Source organism: Molothrus ater, chromosome Z (assembly GCF_012460135.2).
Source record: "Molothrus ater isolate BHLD 08-10-18 breed brown headed cowbird chromosome Z, BPBGC_Mater_1.1, whole genome shotgun sequence".
Classification (NCBI taxonomy): Eukaryota; Metazoa; Chordata; class Aves; order Passeriformes; family Icteridae; genus Molothrus; species Molothrus ater.
In genome coordinates this window covers 256,326-274,404 of record NC_050511.2, presented here as the reverse complement: position 1 = coordinate 274,404, position 18,079 = coordinate 256,326, and the positions used below count along the sequence as shown (strand labels likewise).

The following is an 18,079-nucleotide window of genomic DNA, read 5'->3' as shown; positions in this document are numbered from 1 at the left end:
CATTGTTTTCCTCCTTTATTGAACTTTGGCAAATAATATGTGTGTGTGGATTTTACATCAATAGCTATAAATAAAACTTTGAAAGCAATGTAATACTTGTCATTGAGATAAAGGACATCTATTGGCACAAATCAGTGAGTAAAAACCCTTTAATGATAAAATAACATTCACTCTTTAGCTACTTTATTTGTCTGAAAAACTCAGCTTACACTCAGTTCAACATACCACCTTCCACAAAGTTAAAAAATGACATAAAATGACATAATAAAATAGACCTTAAATTTCATAATACAAGTACCTTGGCAAATTCCAGCCAGCTGGAGCAGCTCGTGGCAGCCCCGCCGTGCCCTTGCCATGGCCTCCCATACCCCTGGTGGCCTCTGGGCTGAGGAATGCAGGTGTACTCGGCCTGGGTCACAACAACTGCGTGTCGGTGAGGAGTGGTGGCATCTGCCAGCAGGGCTCTGCCCAACATCCCGCTCTGCTTATGGCGGAACAACGTGGAAAGTTCTGGAAGATGAACCACTGTTACAATCATCAACTGTCTTACAAAAACCCCTGTTTAAAGTTCTTGTGTCTGTTACTGTCTTTGGCAGAGAAATCAGGAGAGAAAATAACCCGGCTATATTACACAGCTTCCATTATTATCACAACCTACCGAGTAAGGCCAAATGAAAAGGTCTCCTTGCACTAATGAGAGCACATCTCTAAAATACCCTTAATGACAGACCATATCAGCACTCAGAGGCTTCCTCAGCAGACTGCCACTGCCCCTCCCCAGGCCTGCTTTTCCACGCAGAGTGCGGGGCATGGAGCAGTTGGTTTGGCTTTATGTCCAGCACAGCCTGGGAGCAGGGCACGTCGGGCTCCGAAGCTGGACCCGGAGAGAAAACACAACCCATCCTTAAACAGGGGGCTCAAGTGTGAATCTGGACAAATCAAAGGGGGATAAAGCACCTCCACCAACCTGGCCCAGGGCAGGGCGTGGGCAAGGGGCAGCTGGAGTGCTCGGATGGGCTCGGGCCAGGTGGCACGGCTGGGACAGCGCTGCCGAGCCCAGGCTCTGTGCCCTGCCCCTGCTGGCACAACAGCTGCGATGGCTGGGCCGGGCAGGAGCAGGTGAGGGGCAGGGTGGTCCCTGCTGTGCCCAGGGCCTGCCATAAAGCCAAAGGAACTCCCGACCCTGGGAAAAACGTGCGGCAGCCTCCGAGAGGAGCAGGGCATGTACTGCCAGGGGACTGAGGGAATCGAATCGCTGGGGAGAAGCTGCCAGCTGGCCAGACTTCTCCCCAGATGGCAATTTCATTGGAATTGAATTTGGGTCTGTTTAGCACAGGGACAGACCAGAGCTGATCTGGACACCCGCCCCGAGCAGTGCTGAGCTGCGCGGGGCGAACCCGGGCGTGATTTCAGAGCGTAAATGCAAACACAACTGCGCCACGACTGCGAACAGCTAACAGGCTCCATGCATAAATAAACACCACCAAGCCAAAGAGCTCGTCCCAAACCCAAAGGAAGAAGTTGCCATTAAGAACCACGATGCATCACACTGCTAAGGGTTTGCCTCATGCATAAACATGGGAGCGCTGATTGGCAGTTGCTAATTATAATACTACACCGTCACACAGGACAATCAGCTCTTCAGACCAAGTAGCACAAATGTAGAAAATAATTTTTTTCCTCTTTTTTTTTCTTTTTTTTTTTTTTTCCAACAGAGCAAATGAACACAGATTGTTTCTTCAGCAAAATATGAAACTGTAAACTTTGGGCTCATTCTGCAACTTTTCCCCGATCCATAATAACAAAAAAAACCCAATGGGAAGAAAGACCGACGTACATTTTTAAGCGCACCTTCTCCGTCTAGTACAAAAGCACAACCTAAAACATATAAAGCTTCTTCTTCTGTTTTTTTTTTCTTTTAAATCACAGTTACCAAAAAGAAACAGTGAATAATTTATTACATACGCTATAGTAACATTACGCTAAACAGCTATTCTCTATGAGGTATATCTGAGAAAATTCGGTAAGGGATTGCACGGTCTGCGTTGCCAACATGCCCAGTTCGTAATAAAGCTTTGGAACCATGGAGAAAGAGAGATCAGGGACGGGGGGAGGAGGAGGAGGAGGAGGAGGAGGAGGAGGAGGAGGAGAGCCTTTGGTATTATCAGGAGTCTGTTCTTTGCAGGGCTGCATTGCAAAGCACCACAGTACAAAAGCCCACCAGGAACGATTCGGCGGCCCAGTCGAAGCTGAGGTATTCACAGGAAGAATAAAAAAAAGCACAGAGAGGTCTAGACTGGCAAAATCGTTGCTTTGGTTCAAGCAAGGCACTCGTCCCGTGGTAACATCACTCTTTGCAAGTGAAGCAGGAGTCGGGGGGGCCGCGGGGACCCTGCCAGCTCTGGGGACTGTCTGTGTCCGAGGGCACAGGGACAACCGGCTACCCCCGCCCAGAAGGCATCCTGAGAATTATTATAGCTTTGTATTGAAGGAACACAGAGACTGAGAGAAAAGCACACTTGTCAAGTCCTACCGTTTCCAACACAGACTTAAACCCCCAAAGAAGCACAAAATAAAAGGCAGCACGTAATTGAAGCGGAGCGTTTGTGTGGAGCTGTCGGTAACTCTGTGACTCCAAGGGCACGGCCCAGGCGATTCCTCAGGGAATCCTCAGGATTCCTCCTGCCCGGGCCCTGCAGCAGCTGTGCCAGCCTGGGCTGGGGCTCGGGGCAGGAGCAGTGCCCAGGGCTGGGCTCGGCTCCTCAGAGCATTGCTTCAGCCCATAAACAGCACAGAACAGGCTCAAACCCAAGTGCCAAAGGGCACCGCTCATTTCCCAACCAAACAACCAAACGGCTTGGAAGTAATCACTCAGGAACGTGATGCTAATGGAGCTTAATGTAGCCTCACTTCATTGCTAACTTGAGAAAAGTAATTAATTGATTTTTATCTGAAAACGGTAATTGTAAACAACAAGCAAAGGTGAGGAGAGGGAGCAGCGCCTGGATGTGTGCACGAACTCCTCCCCTGCCCCGGGCTCTGCGGCCCCACAGCGGCCCTGGGCTCTGCTCGCGCACGAGAATAATAATAATAATTAGCAATGCTAATTGCTGCTGCAAACACGCCCCATAGCGGCCCGGGCAGCGCCCGCAGATTCCCCGGGGAATGTGCGGGTGGACAAAGCCCGGAATCACCTCCAGCTCCACACAACCCGGCGGGACCTGGGTGGGAACGCTCCACGGCTGCGGACGGCTGCGGCTGGCACGAAGGAGAAAGGAACACAGAAAAGGGCATCACCAGAACTGGCAGCTTCCAGGGTAGCGTTTCTTTGGGAATCTGGGCTCTGCTGGACGTTTCTGGGCGTAGGAGAGAACAGTGGGAGTTATCAGAGAGCACAAGCAGAATGCAGACCGCACAGAGAAAGAAATCTTTGGTATCTTTGGTATCATCAACACGATTAAAATTACAAATGGAAAAGTCAGTGAGGTAGCCTCTTTGGTTCTCACTAGAAATAGAAAGGTTTTTTCTGGTTTTTTTTTCTTTTTTTCATTTTTTTTCCTTTTTCTTTTTTTTTTTTTCCACACACAGAAGTTCATTCTTGGAAGCAGCTAGTTTAAGGGTTTCTCTCTTTTTGCTTGGCATGGATTATTTTCCCCCCAGCTTAAGTTTTAAGAAGCCACAAAGTTCAGGCAAAGTATCCCACTGTCTTTTTTTCCCCCTATTTTTCTGAACGCACAGTTTTAGGTTGAATATTCATTGCTTGTCCTCAAAGTTCACTCTGCTGCTCTTACAGGAAATCAGCTGTAGTGCTTTATAGATAACTCTAATTAAAAAATAAAAACTCTACAAGGGCATCCCCGGGTGACAATGAATAAGTTAAATAAATAAGTTATATTATGAAGGCTTCATGTGCCATACTAAAGGTATGTCACACTTTCTAACAAGGAGGGAAGAGAATAACTTAAATAATTTAAACGTTGATATTTAAACAATTAAAATGAATTAAAAGAGGGAACTTAAACTAGACCTTAAGGGAACGAGTTGTTCTTCCCCTGTGTGACAGAAGCTGGCTGCTCTACAAAGCAGTAGCAGCTCTGAAGTGTATTTACTAACAGGCTTCGCATCCCCGATGCGCTACAATAGTCCTGCAGATAAATAAGCAAAGTTACTCCCAAATGAACTCGCAAATGGCTGAATTAAATAGACACAAATGGCTAAGACCAGAGCCTGACCCCCCATCTACATTCAGGCAAAACTCCAAAAGCTAAACCGAAACACAATGCGATTCAGACTGAACAGAGATCTCAGGACCTGCCCTAAGACTAAATTAAATAAATTACATTATTGATAGATAATATATTGGGTTAAAACCCACAGGTGTCTGGAAAAAAATAAAACCATTTTAAGCTTTGCCTTCTTAAAAATTTTAAACGATAAAAATTCCCTATAATAAATATAAAGGAGGCCAAGTAGAAAGTTTCCCCATCCCATACAAATACTCGGGAATTGTGACAAGCAAGGGAAGCGCCGGCCGGGTCCGAAGCCAGCCCGCTCTGCAGTCCGGGCGATGCCGCGCCTTCCCTGGGGAAGGGAGAGCCCTGCCCTCCCGCGGGCGGAGCGAGCTCTGCCGGCCGAGCGCTTCGCAGCTCTTTGGCTTCAGCTGTAGGTACGAGAGATCCACAGGAAAGCTTTGCAACCCAAGTCAGTGAGCGCACTCTTTGCTCCTGCACGGCACACCCGGCAATAGCCAAGGTTTCTCGAGAGCTGAATTCATCTTGGCTGTGCCCAAGGCTGTGGCTCCAAGTTCCTGCTCCAGAAGATGCTGGGATACTCTCTGTACACACGAGTCTTTGGCAGCACAATAAATAAAGCAACAAGTTACATGACGCAGCTCTGTACATTGATCAGCACAGGGCCCGGAGGTGGAACACAACTGCTGGGGTCTGGTGCGGTGTGGGCAGGACAAACACCTCACCGCAGTCTGGCTGCCACGCTCCTCGTCTCAGGGAGCTGCTACATAAAGGCCTAAGGGAGTGGACAGTGAAATGGAAGACACACAGGGCCAGGAGAGATGCAGGGATAACAAATGCAGCAGGATCTTCGGGTGAAAATGCATTGGGACTTGATAGGCTTGAGGCCCCAGCCCAGAGAAGCCTCGTTTTGTTGCTCCTCTCTAATGCTGCACTTGCACAATTTGGAGAGAATTTCACTGAGGAGAAATTTGTAAGTAATTCAGTGCCTGATCTAAATTCCCTTGCGTTGGGGCCATTGGATGAGCTCTGAGCAGGAGGAAAAAGGCCAGGTCTTTGCTCCCAGGCTCCGCCGGAAGCTGTGGGCAGCTCCCGCTGGCTCCGGGGAAGGTGGGAGGCAGAGCTGTGGCCATCTGGATGGCCCTCAGGGGAGCGTCCCTCGGGTGAGATGAGCCTCAGTGGGGTGTCCCACAGCTCAGAGGATGCCTGGGGCTCATTCCCTGTGGGATACACAGCAGGAAGGGGAGCTGAGGAAGGAGCACTGGGGTTTTCACTGGTCCCGTGTCATCCCCTGCCACTGCAGACTGCAGGGGGACACTTCAGCATAGGACAGCTCCCCTGAGGGCAAAGCCGAGCTCAAAATGCACCAGGGGCTGGTCTGATGGACACTCAGGTGGGAATGAAAGTGAAACTTCAGCTGGGCCCTGCTCCACAGCCTGCTGGCTCCAAACTCTGCACTCAAACATCTGGCATTTGGGTGAGAAGCCCTCAGGATACATCCATACAGATTGGGACCATTTTTGGGCAACTTTATTCCATGTCTGGCTACAAGGATTCTCCAAATCTCCTTGGAATCTGCCAAAGGATCCTTTGATCCCCAGAGCAGGCACATGCTGTCAATTTAGCTGTGAGGATCCTGAACCTGCTTTCCAGAAACTTTTCCTGTCCTGAGCAGACGCAGCTTCTTGATTTTTTTTCTATTTTAATTGGAAAGTGACTGCAGCAGTTGTGTGAAGCAGTTAAAACGAAGCCCATGTTTAAAGGCAGAGAGGAGCAAGATGTGCTCCAGCTCTGAGGATAAATTTGGACAAGTCATGATCTGGATCATCACGACCTGGATCAAAGAAGGTTACAAGGCTAATATGTCAGCAGCAGCTCCTGAAGTGCCCCAGGAACTGCTGAATACTACTGGGGTTTGGTTCAGGTGGAGGTTTGGAGCCGGGCTGTGGGGCTGCTCAGCACTCACAGTGACAGAGATGGGAACACACATATTGCAAGCTTTATCCCTGGGGAGGAGAGAGAAGGGTGGGGGTCACTGGGCCGATGTCACGTGCAGGAGGGCGGCTGTCCACGGCTCCAGACACACAGGAGACCAACACACACGTCACAGCCAACCCACGAGTGTTTCCTGGAGGGAGGAGATGCACCAGGGCAGTCTCCCAACATCCTGCACTTGGAGTCCATGCAGCTCTCAGAGAGGTGCCATGTGGGGCAGAAAGAGGGAAAACATAAATGAACCCACCCTTCTGGCTGCACAGAGACTCGCGAGTGGTTACCTGTCCAGAGATCGGTGGGGTTATGTGCATTAGTCGTGCAAGAGGAGAAACAAACTGAAACACAAGTAGTGAGAATCCTCATCTTTGGTATTGTAGCTGTTGAGGTTTTGGTTGCTCTGTTCCTTGTTCTTTTGAAAAAACTGCATAGGCACAAATTAAAGACAATCTTCAACTTTAAGAGGACTTGAGTTGTCAAATGAAGCAGCAATTGTACTGGCTTTGCTTTGTTCTCATTCTTGCCAACCCTTTCTTTGAGATCTGCTTCCGAAAATGTCCGAGATGTTTGTAGAACACAGTGTGGGGACTCGTTTGCTTCCTGACATGCTTCCTTGTTTTTTTTTTTTTAAATTTTAATTTTATCTTTCAATGGAATAGTTTGTTGCAGAAGAAGTAGGTGCAGAAAACGTTTCTTTGGTTTCGATTAAGTAGTACATAAAAAAAGTCTCAAGTGTCTGTGGTGGAGCACGGCCACGCAGGCCGGTCAGCAGCCGGCGGCCGCCGCCAGGGCGGCTCCGCTGCGCGGAGCTGGAGAGAGGCCGTGGGGCTCGCAGGCTCCCCCGGCGCCGGCCAACCACCCGCACCAGCGACCGCAAGGAGAAATGGCAAGGTATAAACATCTTTGGCTTGCAGAAATCCTGTCTCTTTGGTGTGCTGTGTTCCTGCCGGCTCGGGGAGCTGGCAGGGAAAAGGAACTTAGGGATGCGATAGAGCTAAACGCGGCACATCTGAAACGGTCAGTGGCATCTGAAGGGCTTGTTTCTGTTTCTTTTCCTGCTTGAAAGTACCATAAAATACTGACAAAATGAACAAAAACACACTGAACGCTGAAAAGGTTTCGGTAACAGCCGTTGCCGAGGAGAAACCAGATTCCCAGAAACTAAAAAGGATGTAATAATGTAAATTAATCTACGTCTTCCAAAACATTGTGTTTGCTCCATGAACTGTAGCAGTTCCATCGACCTCCTGAGTGTGCATTAGGTACAAGCACAGAGCTTGTGAGGAACTGCCAGCTGTGCTTGAGGCTCGTGCGGTGTTCCCGGGATGTCAGGCTGCAGCTGGCACAGCCGCCCTGGGCAGCCCAGGGCCGGGCCGTGGCTGCAGCTACCGGCTTTGTGCTTGATACTTTGAGCTCAAGAGAACTGAACTTTGCTGATCCAAGAACAAGCTGATTAAATTAAACTAAAAAACCGACCAAAAAAACCTTAAATCTGATTTTTCCCTAAAACACTTAACAAAAAACCATGCCTGAGTTTAAAAACAGGGTCTTGGGTTTTTAGTATCCGACTTTGTGCTCCGTTGTCGTGTGGCCGCAGGGTGGTGTGGCCAGCACACGGCAGGCGCCGGGCACGGGAGGCTGCCGGGCCGGCAGCGGCTCCCGTCAGCCACGGAAACCTGGGGCTCAGGAGAAACCTGCCTCAAGAACGACTCCCCTACGTTTCAGACCTGCTTCGCCTGTCCTGAGCATAGTATTGTGTGGAGAGAGGTTGAAGTGGAGCCTGCGCCTGCCAAGACTGAGAGAAGCCGTAGGAATGTCCTCGGGACCAGCTGGGCTGGGCTTGGTTGCGGGGGATTGTGCTTTAGTCGCCGGAGAGGGGCCGCGCTTCTCTCCGCGCTGTGCCGGCCGTGCCGCGCCCCTCACGCCTTGGTGCAGGTGCTGGGGGCCGAGGAGGAGCCCCCGGAGCTCAGGTCGTCCTGCCACTTCTCCAGGCTGCGCCGGCGCGCGTTCATGAAGAAGTTGCTGACGGTGGTGAGCTCCAGGCCCAGCTGCTGGGAGATGGTGATCTGCATTTCTTTGGAGGGACGCTTGTTCTCCTTGAAGATGGCGAAAAGCGTTCGGCGCTGGAGGTCCGTGAACACCAGGCGGGATTTCTTCTGGGAGTTGTTCCGCTCTTTGTTGGGCTCTTGCTCTTTGCGTTTGCAGGCTGGGAGGGGGTGGCAGAGACAGAGAGAGAGTGTCAGGGTGGTGCCCACAGAGCCCGCCAGCCACCCCGATGGCAGGCACTGTCACACGGTGCAGGCAATGTCACCAGCTGAGCCAGCACCACGCTGGCACTGGGACTGGAGAGCTGCCAGAGGAATCCAGGGGCTGCATTGCTTCTACATCCCCAATACCTCTCAATAGCCAGGAATAGCAGCTGTACGTACACTCCAAAGCAAAGCCCAGTCAAAGCTCCAGTAGCAGCAACTTTGTGTGAGCACCAAGGGGAAAAAGCACCGGGGAGCTCCTTGGTGGAGCAGGCACTGGCTCACCCGGCCCTGCCCTGCTCCTCCCCTGCAGCGCCCCAGGGCACCGCTCCCATGCCTGTCCCCTTCCCGGGGCATGTCCCGAGGGTGAAGCCAGCCTCAGAGCTCAGGTCACGCAGGGCAGCAGTGCTGGGCCATCGCTGAGCCCTGCTAATGGATCCTAAACCCCATTCGTATTAATAGCTGCTCTGTATTTATTAGCAGAGAGAGAACAGCAAGTGCTGAAACCAATACCGCTGCCGGAGCACACCCACACTTAAAAATAGCCTGCCCAGGCTGTCTGCAGCGGGCACAGAGAGAAAATCCATATGTTGACATGGTTAGGTAATGTGCTGGGACAAAATGAGCCCAGAGAATTGATAAGCGGGCGGGTTTTAAGCAGCCCTGTTAAATAATTCTGCAGGTCTGGAACGTGAAATAAGGCTGGCCCAAAAGTAAAAGTCGGACTGTGGAAATGTCTGTGATTAACCCAGTCAGGGCTGTACCTGTGTGGAGCCTGGCCCAGCCACTGTGGCACTGACTGTCTCCTTCTGTGCAGGGACCGGACCTCACAGCATTTCTGCAGGAAACAGGGCTATTTTCTTGGGGTGCCTGACCCTGACCCCTCCCAGCTGCCAAATTGCAGTTGGGGCTGCAGCAGAGCTGCCTCTGGGAGGGAGGTGAAGGTCAGACCTCAAGGCACAAGAGAAGGCTGGTCCTGGAGCCGGGCTGAGCGCAGACAGGGGCTGTGGTGAACGCTCCCAGCACAGCCACGGCGGCAGCAGGAAGCAGCAGGGGTGCTCCTGGGAGCACCGAGGTGAGCCCGCACCTGGCCCCAGTGGCCAGACCCGCCTCTCCGAGGCCATTATCCCAGAGGAGCAGGAGGGGAGGGTTTGGGCTCTCTGACTGCACCCCTGACGCTGCACAGATAACAGCCAGCTGCCGGTCTGAGCTGAAAAAGCAGATGATAAGCTGGGTTCACTTGGCCACGTGTCCAGAATCCAGGAGGTGATGTCCCTGGTGCTGGGGACATGACGAGCAGCAGCATCTTTGCTGCAGCTCCTAATCGGTTCCGGGACACTGGGACGAGTGGAGTGTTTCCTACCATCACTAATTTATGTCCTGAGATACTCTGCGTTTTACAGTTATTGGTATCTGATAATAAATAATGCAGAGGTATGTGCTTTTTGATGCATTCAGTAAATACTTTCCTTGAACTGTTGAGTTTGCTCTTGAAAAGGCCCCACAAAGGCAAACGCTGCACCTGACGTGCATCTCTCAGCAGAGAAAAATGGGGTGAGCACTCTAATAAAATCAAGTGATTTTCCGGGAAGAAAGAGAAAGGTTTTAACAGCAGAGGGAAGGGAAGAGACCATCTGGATTCTAAGCACAATTTGATTTATTAGCTGTGGTTAAACCTGAACATATCTTATGGAAGAAAATGGACAACCAGCAAGAACTGAAAACCATAACTGTGGAAAAAAATATACATAAAAATATAAAAGAAAAGATTTTTCTTCTGCATTGGATTAAAGATGCTCTTCAATAGAAACAACACAGGAACTGCTCAGAACTGGGGTCAGTGCTGCTTCCCTTGGCATGGACCAAAGTGGAGCCCCACAACTTGAAGGGCATTAAGAGGGTGCAGGGACCCAACGCTGCACTGTGACACCCTGAGTATCATCACACTGAATTTCCCTACTAATAGTCCATTTGCCTGACTTTCTGCAACAATAACTCTGATTTGCTATTTTCTTCCCATAGGAGAGGAACCTAGCCAGCCCAGGCATTCCAAACAGCCAGAAATCCTGAAAAATGCCTAGAAGCTCTAGTGCCCAGCTCAGTCCCACCCTGTGAGCCCTCAGGCATGGGGCAGGGATGCTCCGGAGCCCCCCTCAGCTCCTAGGAGGGAGACAGAGATGAGGACACGAAGGTCACCAGCATCAGAGGGAGGAAGAGGCCCAGGAGGGGTCCCGGGGGTGGAGCAGTGCCCAGGCAGCCCCGGGAAAAGCGGGATACGTGCCGGGATACTGGAGACATCACCAACACAGCTCCGGTGCCTCTCTGGCCCTGGGTGCTTTAACCAGCAGCAAAAGCGACTCTGCAGCCACGAAACAAAGAGCAGGGGCTAAGAAGGAGCCAAGCAGAGACCGATGTTCCCTTAATCCAGCAGTATGTCCTCAGTCCCCACTGCTCCTAAGGACAAGCGGTGAATATTGATCCTGCCCGTGTGGCTTGTGTGGGTGCAAAGTCACCCAAACCCAGTTATCTGTCTGATGGAACTAAAACTGCTCCTCTATTCGATTTTGGAGAGGACTCAACGTGAGGGAAATGTAATTACTCTGGTAATACTGAACACAATGAAATGACCATCAAAACATTTTCTAAAGATTTAAAATGTTTTTCTTTTGCTGTGATTCACTTAAAGCAACCCCTTGTATATCCCTGTTACTACAATCTTTTAAAAACTAGGCCTCAGAAATCAATTTGATTACCTCTCTGAATTAAGTATGCACGAATGAGAGCGATTGAGATCAATACAAATTAGGTTAAGTACTCCGCTGTGTACAAAATCATTATGGAACAAGGAGCAATCAGAATGAAGATGCAAATAATCACATTGTCGGGGTGGGCAGCCAGTGCTGCTCATCCCTGCTGCTGCACGCACACCAAACTCCTAATTTTTGAAACCCTAGGAATGCCCTTGATGGCATTTATCCAGAAAAACAGATTGGATGCGCAGCACAAAGTTAATTCTGTTCTTCCAGGGAAGATCTGCTTGCTCATCCATTGCAATGGTGAGGTGCTCCCTGTTTGGAGACGCAGGATCCCTGCAATGCTCTGAGAAAGGAGTTCACAGCTGGCTGTTTCCAGCCAGGAGGGTGTTCTCCTGGTACCCCCCTGATTTCTCCCTCTCAACACAGAGGAGAAGGTGTGTGGGAAGCCCTCCAAGGAGACCTGCTCTGCTCTCCCTTCACCTCCTGCCAGCCCAGTGCTGCTTGCCAAAGCTTAATGCCTCGGCACAGGCCCCGTGCTCCCATCCCATTATGAGGGGATGAGAACTGCTGGAAAATCACCGCTGCTCATAAATATGTTCCCTGCTTACTGAGAGATATTTTGGTCTTGGAGACAATTTGTGTTTTGAGAACCTGCCAGCCTCTATCGCTTGTCTAATAATTCCTCTGAGCAGCATTTACCAGTGGTTTGAGTCCCTTTTTTCACAACGGAGCAGTTTGATTTTATAGCTCAAAACCCCCAAACAACCCCAAAACGCTCCAATTTCTTTTTTGATTGCATTTCTCTCTGCCATCAGCGAGTTGTCTGGCTGATGTTATCACCAAACCCATTTGAGATTAGTCTGTTTGGTATGATTTCTGTGTGAAAACCCCTCTATAAATCAGAGAGCCTTTTATGTAAAAGTCTGCAAGATTGATAGAGCTGGATAGAAAATCTTTTACCTTGGAAAAAGAGATGTATTATCTGTCCCGTTGGATATAGTGCTTTCTCTGCATATTCATTGCCCAGGTATGATGGGCTTTTTCCAGAGAAGACAGGAGCCAGGATGGGAGCCTTAAATACAAACAGATTGCTATCAGAAGGAAGGGAGTGCTCTTCTTCGCTGTGTCTAGTGGGGATAAGATGAGAAGCAAAGGGTTTAAAAGACAAAAAGTGAGATTAAGGCCAGTCATTAAGGGTTTTTTTGTACCTGTAAGCCCTGGAAGAGATCGCTTAGGTAAAAAATCCCCCTCTGGAGATCCTGAAGAAGGGGGCAGACTGTCAGGACAAGTGAGGCCTGCAGTCCCTTTCAGCCCTGCCTTCCCTCTGCACTCCATTCTCTGCACGCCTGCAGAGCCCCGTGTGCACTCTGAAGGCAGCTCCAGGGGAGCTGCTCTGATGAGCAGGCGGCTGCTTTAGTGCTCCGAGGCTCGGCACAGCCGCGCTGGGGACTGCAGGAAGCTTGTCATCTCCCTGTAATGGCTAATTGGGAGGGAAGGAAAAGCTCCTGCAGCTGCTGGATGGCAGCAACGTCCAGGACAAGGATTTGTGAATAATACCAGGGAGGAGCACCAAGGATGAGCACCCAGGGCCACAGCGCAGAGCAAAAACGCTCCTAACAGAGGGTGGGTGGGAAGAACTGACACCAGTGACTGGGAAATAATCCTGTTGGCAAGAATGTTCTCCCCTCGCCACAAATAAATTGTGGCAATTTTCAGCCAGAGAGGAATACTTGAGATTGGCATATTTAGGTTCAAACAGTGATGGGCAAGAGGTACAGGGAAAAAAAAGAGATGCTGGGGGGAAAACTCTTCTAAGGAAAACAGCTTCAGAACGAGTAACACTTGATGACCAATTAATTGTTTCTTTTAAAAAGCAGGGGAGAAAATACAGAAATGCATTTAAGCCAAAATGTACTCAGAATGAACTTCATCAAATAATCAAGAAACTGATAAAACTCATTTGCTTTGCAAAAACAGGATTCAGATTTCTGTGTGGCAGAAATGCCTTCGAAATGATGTGGAACAAAGAGCTGGGGCAGGGGATGATTTCGGAAAGTTGGTACATGAGAAATACAATTTATCAGCCAGCACCACAATTTACCGCATGGATTGTTCAAACACAACCACTAATCTATAGCTGAAGAGAGCACCAATATTTCAAGCCACCAAGCACCTTTCAAAGAACCTTTACATACCTGTATATTTAGTTCAATGCTAAGAAATAGCTTTATAAATAGGTGACGTGCCTGATACAGATGTTATCATGCCTTAACTTTTAGCTGGGGATGCAGACAACAAAAAACTCTCCAAATCCAGGGAAGGAACATTTGGTAGGGCACAAAGAGGCAGAGGATGGGTGGACAAGTGTGCGCAGCCCACTCCTCACTGCGAGACCCCTCTCCTTGGCTGGGGCACCTGGGGGTGCAGGCTCAGCGCCGGGATGTGACACTGCCGCCGCCCGCTCCTGGTACTGCCACCCACGGCTCGCCGGGCGACTCCGCGGCCTCGTCTCGCTCCCGCTCTCCTCCTCCCCTCCCTCCCTCCGCCCCTGCTCTCGCCCCTCTCCGCCGCTCTCCGTGGTACTGACAGCGCAGAGCACGGAGCGGGGATCGGGCAGCTCTGCGCTAATGAGCCGCGGACGGCGTTTCGGTACAGAAGTGTTTAATCACCAATAAGGCACCGCAGAAGGTAAAGCGGCGGCGGAGCGCTCTGCTGACCCCGCAGAAGTGCAGGGCTTGTGCGTTCGGGGCTCTCCCGGAACCTCCCCGCGGCGGCCAGGGAGGGAGCAGGGAGGGTCCCGAGGGCGGCCCCGCTGTCCCGGTGCAGCCGCAGCCAGGCACGGGCACGGGGAGCCCGGCAGGGCCGGTGCCCGCGGAGCTGCCCTGCACAGAACCCCCAGCGCCGCCCCCGACAGAGGACTCCGACGGACCCCCGAGAAAAGACAACAAGCACAGAAATAATAACATTACACTGGATGACGTTAGAATAGGATAGGCAACACTATATATCTTCTATAATAAGAAAAAATACTGATCACACCCGCATTGCTACTGCTCCCACAGGAGAGGGGGATTTCCCTCCAAGGACGGCAGATTTGCACCACACTTGGGGTGGGTAGCTGGTGGGTATTTTTTGTTTTTAAAAACCTGAAATACTTGTGGCTTTTTCCCCATGCTCAGAGGGATTTAAGCAAGCGAGCGAAGGGGGAGAAGGAAGCACTGAGGCGATGGGGCCGCATATTCACACGTGGTAATAAAAGGAAATTAAAATAATCGATTTCCTGAAGGGAAAGGTAATTTGCAAAGGTCTTTCCCGCTCCATGGGGAGTCCATGGCCACTTAGCACCTGAGCTCTCTCCAAACTTTACTCCTGGATGCAGAGGCATTCAGGGGACCTGGTAAAGCAGAGACCCAGAATTATACAGGCATAACTCTGCATGCAGCTGTGATTCCTGATTTTCTGCTCTATATGCAGGACTCCACGGGGAACCCCCACCCGGGACCAGTGCTGGGAAGGAAAAGCACCAGCCACGTTACTGGAAATGAGCCGGCTCAGGTTCCAGATCAATGAAAACTGGGTCCACGCGTTGATGCTCCTGTTGCCAGCATTAATGCTCTTTTAATCTTCTAAACATTATCTGCATCGATTTCCCTCTCGATACACGTTTGCTTGTGAAGGCGACATCGCCGCGTGCTCGGCAAAATCCCCGAACCCCTTGTGTCCCTCCGAGGCCCCTGTCAGACCCCGGCACCTTCCTTTGGCTGCAAGCACAGAAGAGCCGGATGCCCGCGGGTGCTGGAAGGGACAGACGAGTTTGCAGTCGGCGTTAGAGCCGAGCAGGGCATCTGCGTCTCTCTCCCGAGCCGGGACTGCCCCGCACCTCAGGAAAGCCCGAGCACTCTCCGCGGGGGTTCTGGAGACCCCAGGCCGCGGGTGTTTAACCCGCAGCACCTCTGGTTAGAGGTCGGCCAGGGATTAGGGCCATCAATCATCCGTGGCCCCTGTTCGCCCTGCTCCGCCGCATCCCAGCCTCTCCGGCAGCTGCCCTTGTGAGGGAAATCTCTGTGCCCATTTCCCCACCGCAGAGACCCCCTCAGACCCCTCCGGCTGTGCCGGCAAGGCGGGCAGCCCTGGGAACAGCCCGCTGTGTACCTGCCCACTGGGAAACGCTCTGCCCTCGTCGGGATCAATTGAACTAAAAGAAGGGCGGACTCGGTGGCACAAATATCCCGGGATTTTCGTCGCTGTCAGAGCAGAGCGCCCCGGCCCCTGGCCCCCACCCCATGCTGCGGTTTGTCCCACGCGTCTCTGCCCGTGCCATAGTCCCCCGTGTCCTTCTTCACCCACGTCCACGGCATCGTGGTTTCCGGGGAGCGGGAAGGCAGCCCCGGCCGTGCTCCACGGCAGGGCCCGGTCCGCACCCTCGCGGGACCGGCCGGGGGGCCACCACCGGGCACGCACCGCGCCGCGGGCGCGCCCCGCACGGCCTCAGGGCAGGGACAGCTCTCGCTGGGTCTGTGCCGCTCACCTCGGGTGCGGGCGCTGCCGGGGGCGGTGCGGGGTCGGTGCGGGGGTTGGTACCGGGGGTCGGTACCGAGGGTCGCTGCCCGCGCCCCCCCCCGCGGCCCCCGCAGAACAATGGGGGCTGCGGCGCTCCGCGACCGCGCCAGGGGGCGCCCGCGCGGCCTCCGCGGACAATGCGGCCGGGCCGGGGCCGCGGGGGCCGCGCGGGGTCCGGCCCCCGCCCGCTCCCACCGGCCCCGCCTGTCCCGGGACGCGGAGCCCCCGCCCGGCCCCCCCGGTGCGCCCGGCAGCGCCGGCAGCCGCAGGAGGGATGCTCACGGAGAGCGCGGTGCGGTGCGGAGTGCGCACCTTCAGCACCCGGCCTTGGAGAGCAGCCCCGGCCCCGCCGCCCGGCGGTGGCAGCGGAGCGCGCCCCTCCGCCGCCCCCGAGCCCCTCACCGCCCAGCCGGACACAGCCGGGGTGCGCGGTGCTGCGGGGACCGGCTAGCTCCGCACAGCCCCGCGGTTTTCACGGCGGAGCGGGGAAGCGGCCGGGCCGGGCCGGCGGAGGACGCACTGAGGGGCCGGCCGGCCGCTCGGCGCTGCGCTCCGAGGGTCGCGCTGCGCTCCCCGCCTGGCACCGGCTTGCACCTACCTGCTAGCCGCAGGGCAGACATCCTCTGGAACTCCGGCTCCTGCAGCCACTTCCACATCCTGCGGAACGTCTCCCGGCCGGACTTGAGTTTACTCCAAGGCTTGGGGTTCCGCAGCAAGTCCGAGAGGGTCCCCTGGGAGCGGCACAGCACTCGTTGGGCGAAGATGGCCTGCGGGATGCTGTAGCGCTTCAGCTCCGCCGTGATCCTTTGTGCCACCTCCTTGGTGTTGATCTCCTCCAGCTGCCCCGCGCCGCTCCCCTGCGGGCCGGCGGCGGGGGGCGGCCGCTCCCGGCCGGCGGGCAGCGCGGGGCCGTGCGGCGGCGGCGGCCCGGGGGGCGCGGGGTGGTGCGCGCCGTTCAGGGGCGGCAGCATGGCCGGGGGCGTCCCCAGCCCCCGGGGCAGGTGCTGCTCCCCCCGCGCCAGCATCGCCGCGTGCGCCTCGAAGTTGGGGCTCAGCATCTTGTCGTGGCCAGGCGGCCCGTAGCCGTGCAGGCCCTGCTGGGAGCCAGGGAGCGGGCCCAGCCCGTTGCCCAGCGGCGAGAGGCTCTGCCCCACGGCCGGCACCTCCTTGTAGGGCCCGTAGAGGCTGTTGACGGCCGGCAGCCCGCGCTCGTCCCGCATGAGCGCGAAGCCGCCGCCGGCGCTGCCCGGCAGGCGCTGGTGGTGGTGGTGGTGGTGGGCGTGCGGGTGGGCATGCGGGTGGTGGAACTTGTCGGAGACGGCGGAGATGGGCGGCAGGGGCTGGAGCGGCGTCAGCGTGGTGTAGGTGCCGCTCATGCCCATGCCGGGCGGCGAGGCCTCGCAGGGCACGCTCATGGCGTGGTGCAGCGGGATGGAGAGCTCGGGCCGGTACTCGGCGGCGCCGTCCAGCAGCGAGGCCATGCTGGGCACCATGGCGGGCCGGGCGGCGGGGGGCAGCTCCTGGTGCGGCGGCGGCGGCGGCGGCGGCGGTGGCGGCGGGGGGGGCGGCACCCGGAGAGGCCCCGCGCTGCGGCCGCCGTGGTGAGGGCTGGGGCTGCCCATCATCTCCGGTTCGTGCCCCGCCGCCCCGTGCAGGCTGCCCAGCGGCTCCATCGCCAGCTCGGGGTTCATGGCGCACGCACCCGGTTCCCCGCCCAGGCACCGCCGGCCGCCGCGCCCGCTCCTCATCCGCTCATCGGGGAGGCGGCCGCCGCGGCCCGGGGCCGCCCGCCCCGCGGGCAGCGGCGGCTCAGCCGGGCCCGCCGCGCCGGCCCCGCGCCATGTCCTCGCCTCGCCGCCGCCGCCGCCGTCTGCGGGCGGCGGGAGCTGTCCGGGGCCGCTCCGCCCCGGCCGCGCCCGCGGGGCCGGGCTTGAGCCGCGGGCGGGCGGGCGTGAGGGCGTGAGGGCGGCGGGAAGGGCGGGAAAGGCGGGCGCGCGGGAGCATTGGTGGGCTGAGGGTCGGGGGGCGTGGCCTCCGTGAGGGGACGTGAGGGGACGTGAGGGGACGGCGGGGCCGTTAAAGATTCCGCCCCCTTTGTAACGTGCGGTGCCACCGGGAGCTCCCGGGATCGGCCCGGAACCGGCCCCGGCAGCGGCCGGGGCTTCTCCCGTACCGCCGCCACGGGGATCCGCGGTCCCGGCTGCGCGGCGGCCGCAGGGCTCTCCTCCTGGCAAGCGGCTCCGCATCCCCCGGTCCGCAGCCCAGCCCTCAG

General features: G+C 55.0%; 1 protein-coding gene across 1 annotated transcript; it reads right to left on the bottom strand.

Annotated features, from left to right (window-relative positions):
- ONECUT2 (one cut homeobox 2) lies at window positions 1-17,555 on the bottom strand. The gene is made up of 2 exons (XM_036402510.1): window positions 16,406-17,555; window positions 1-8,448 (listed from the first exon to the last, which is right to left on the bottom strand). The coding sequence occupies exons 1-2, from the start codon at window positions 17,553-17,555 to the stop codon at window positions 8,162-8,164; spliced, it is 1,437 nt and encodes a 478-aa protein (XP_036258403.1). The 3' UTR covers window positions 1-8,161.
- Window positions 17,556-18,079: the final 524 nt, after the last annotated feature.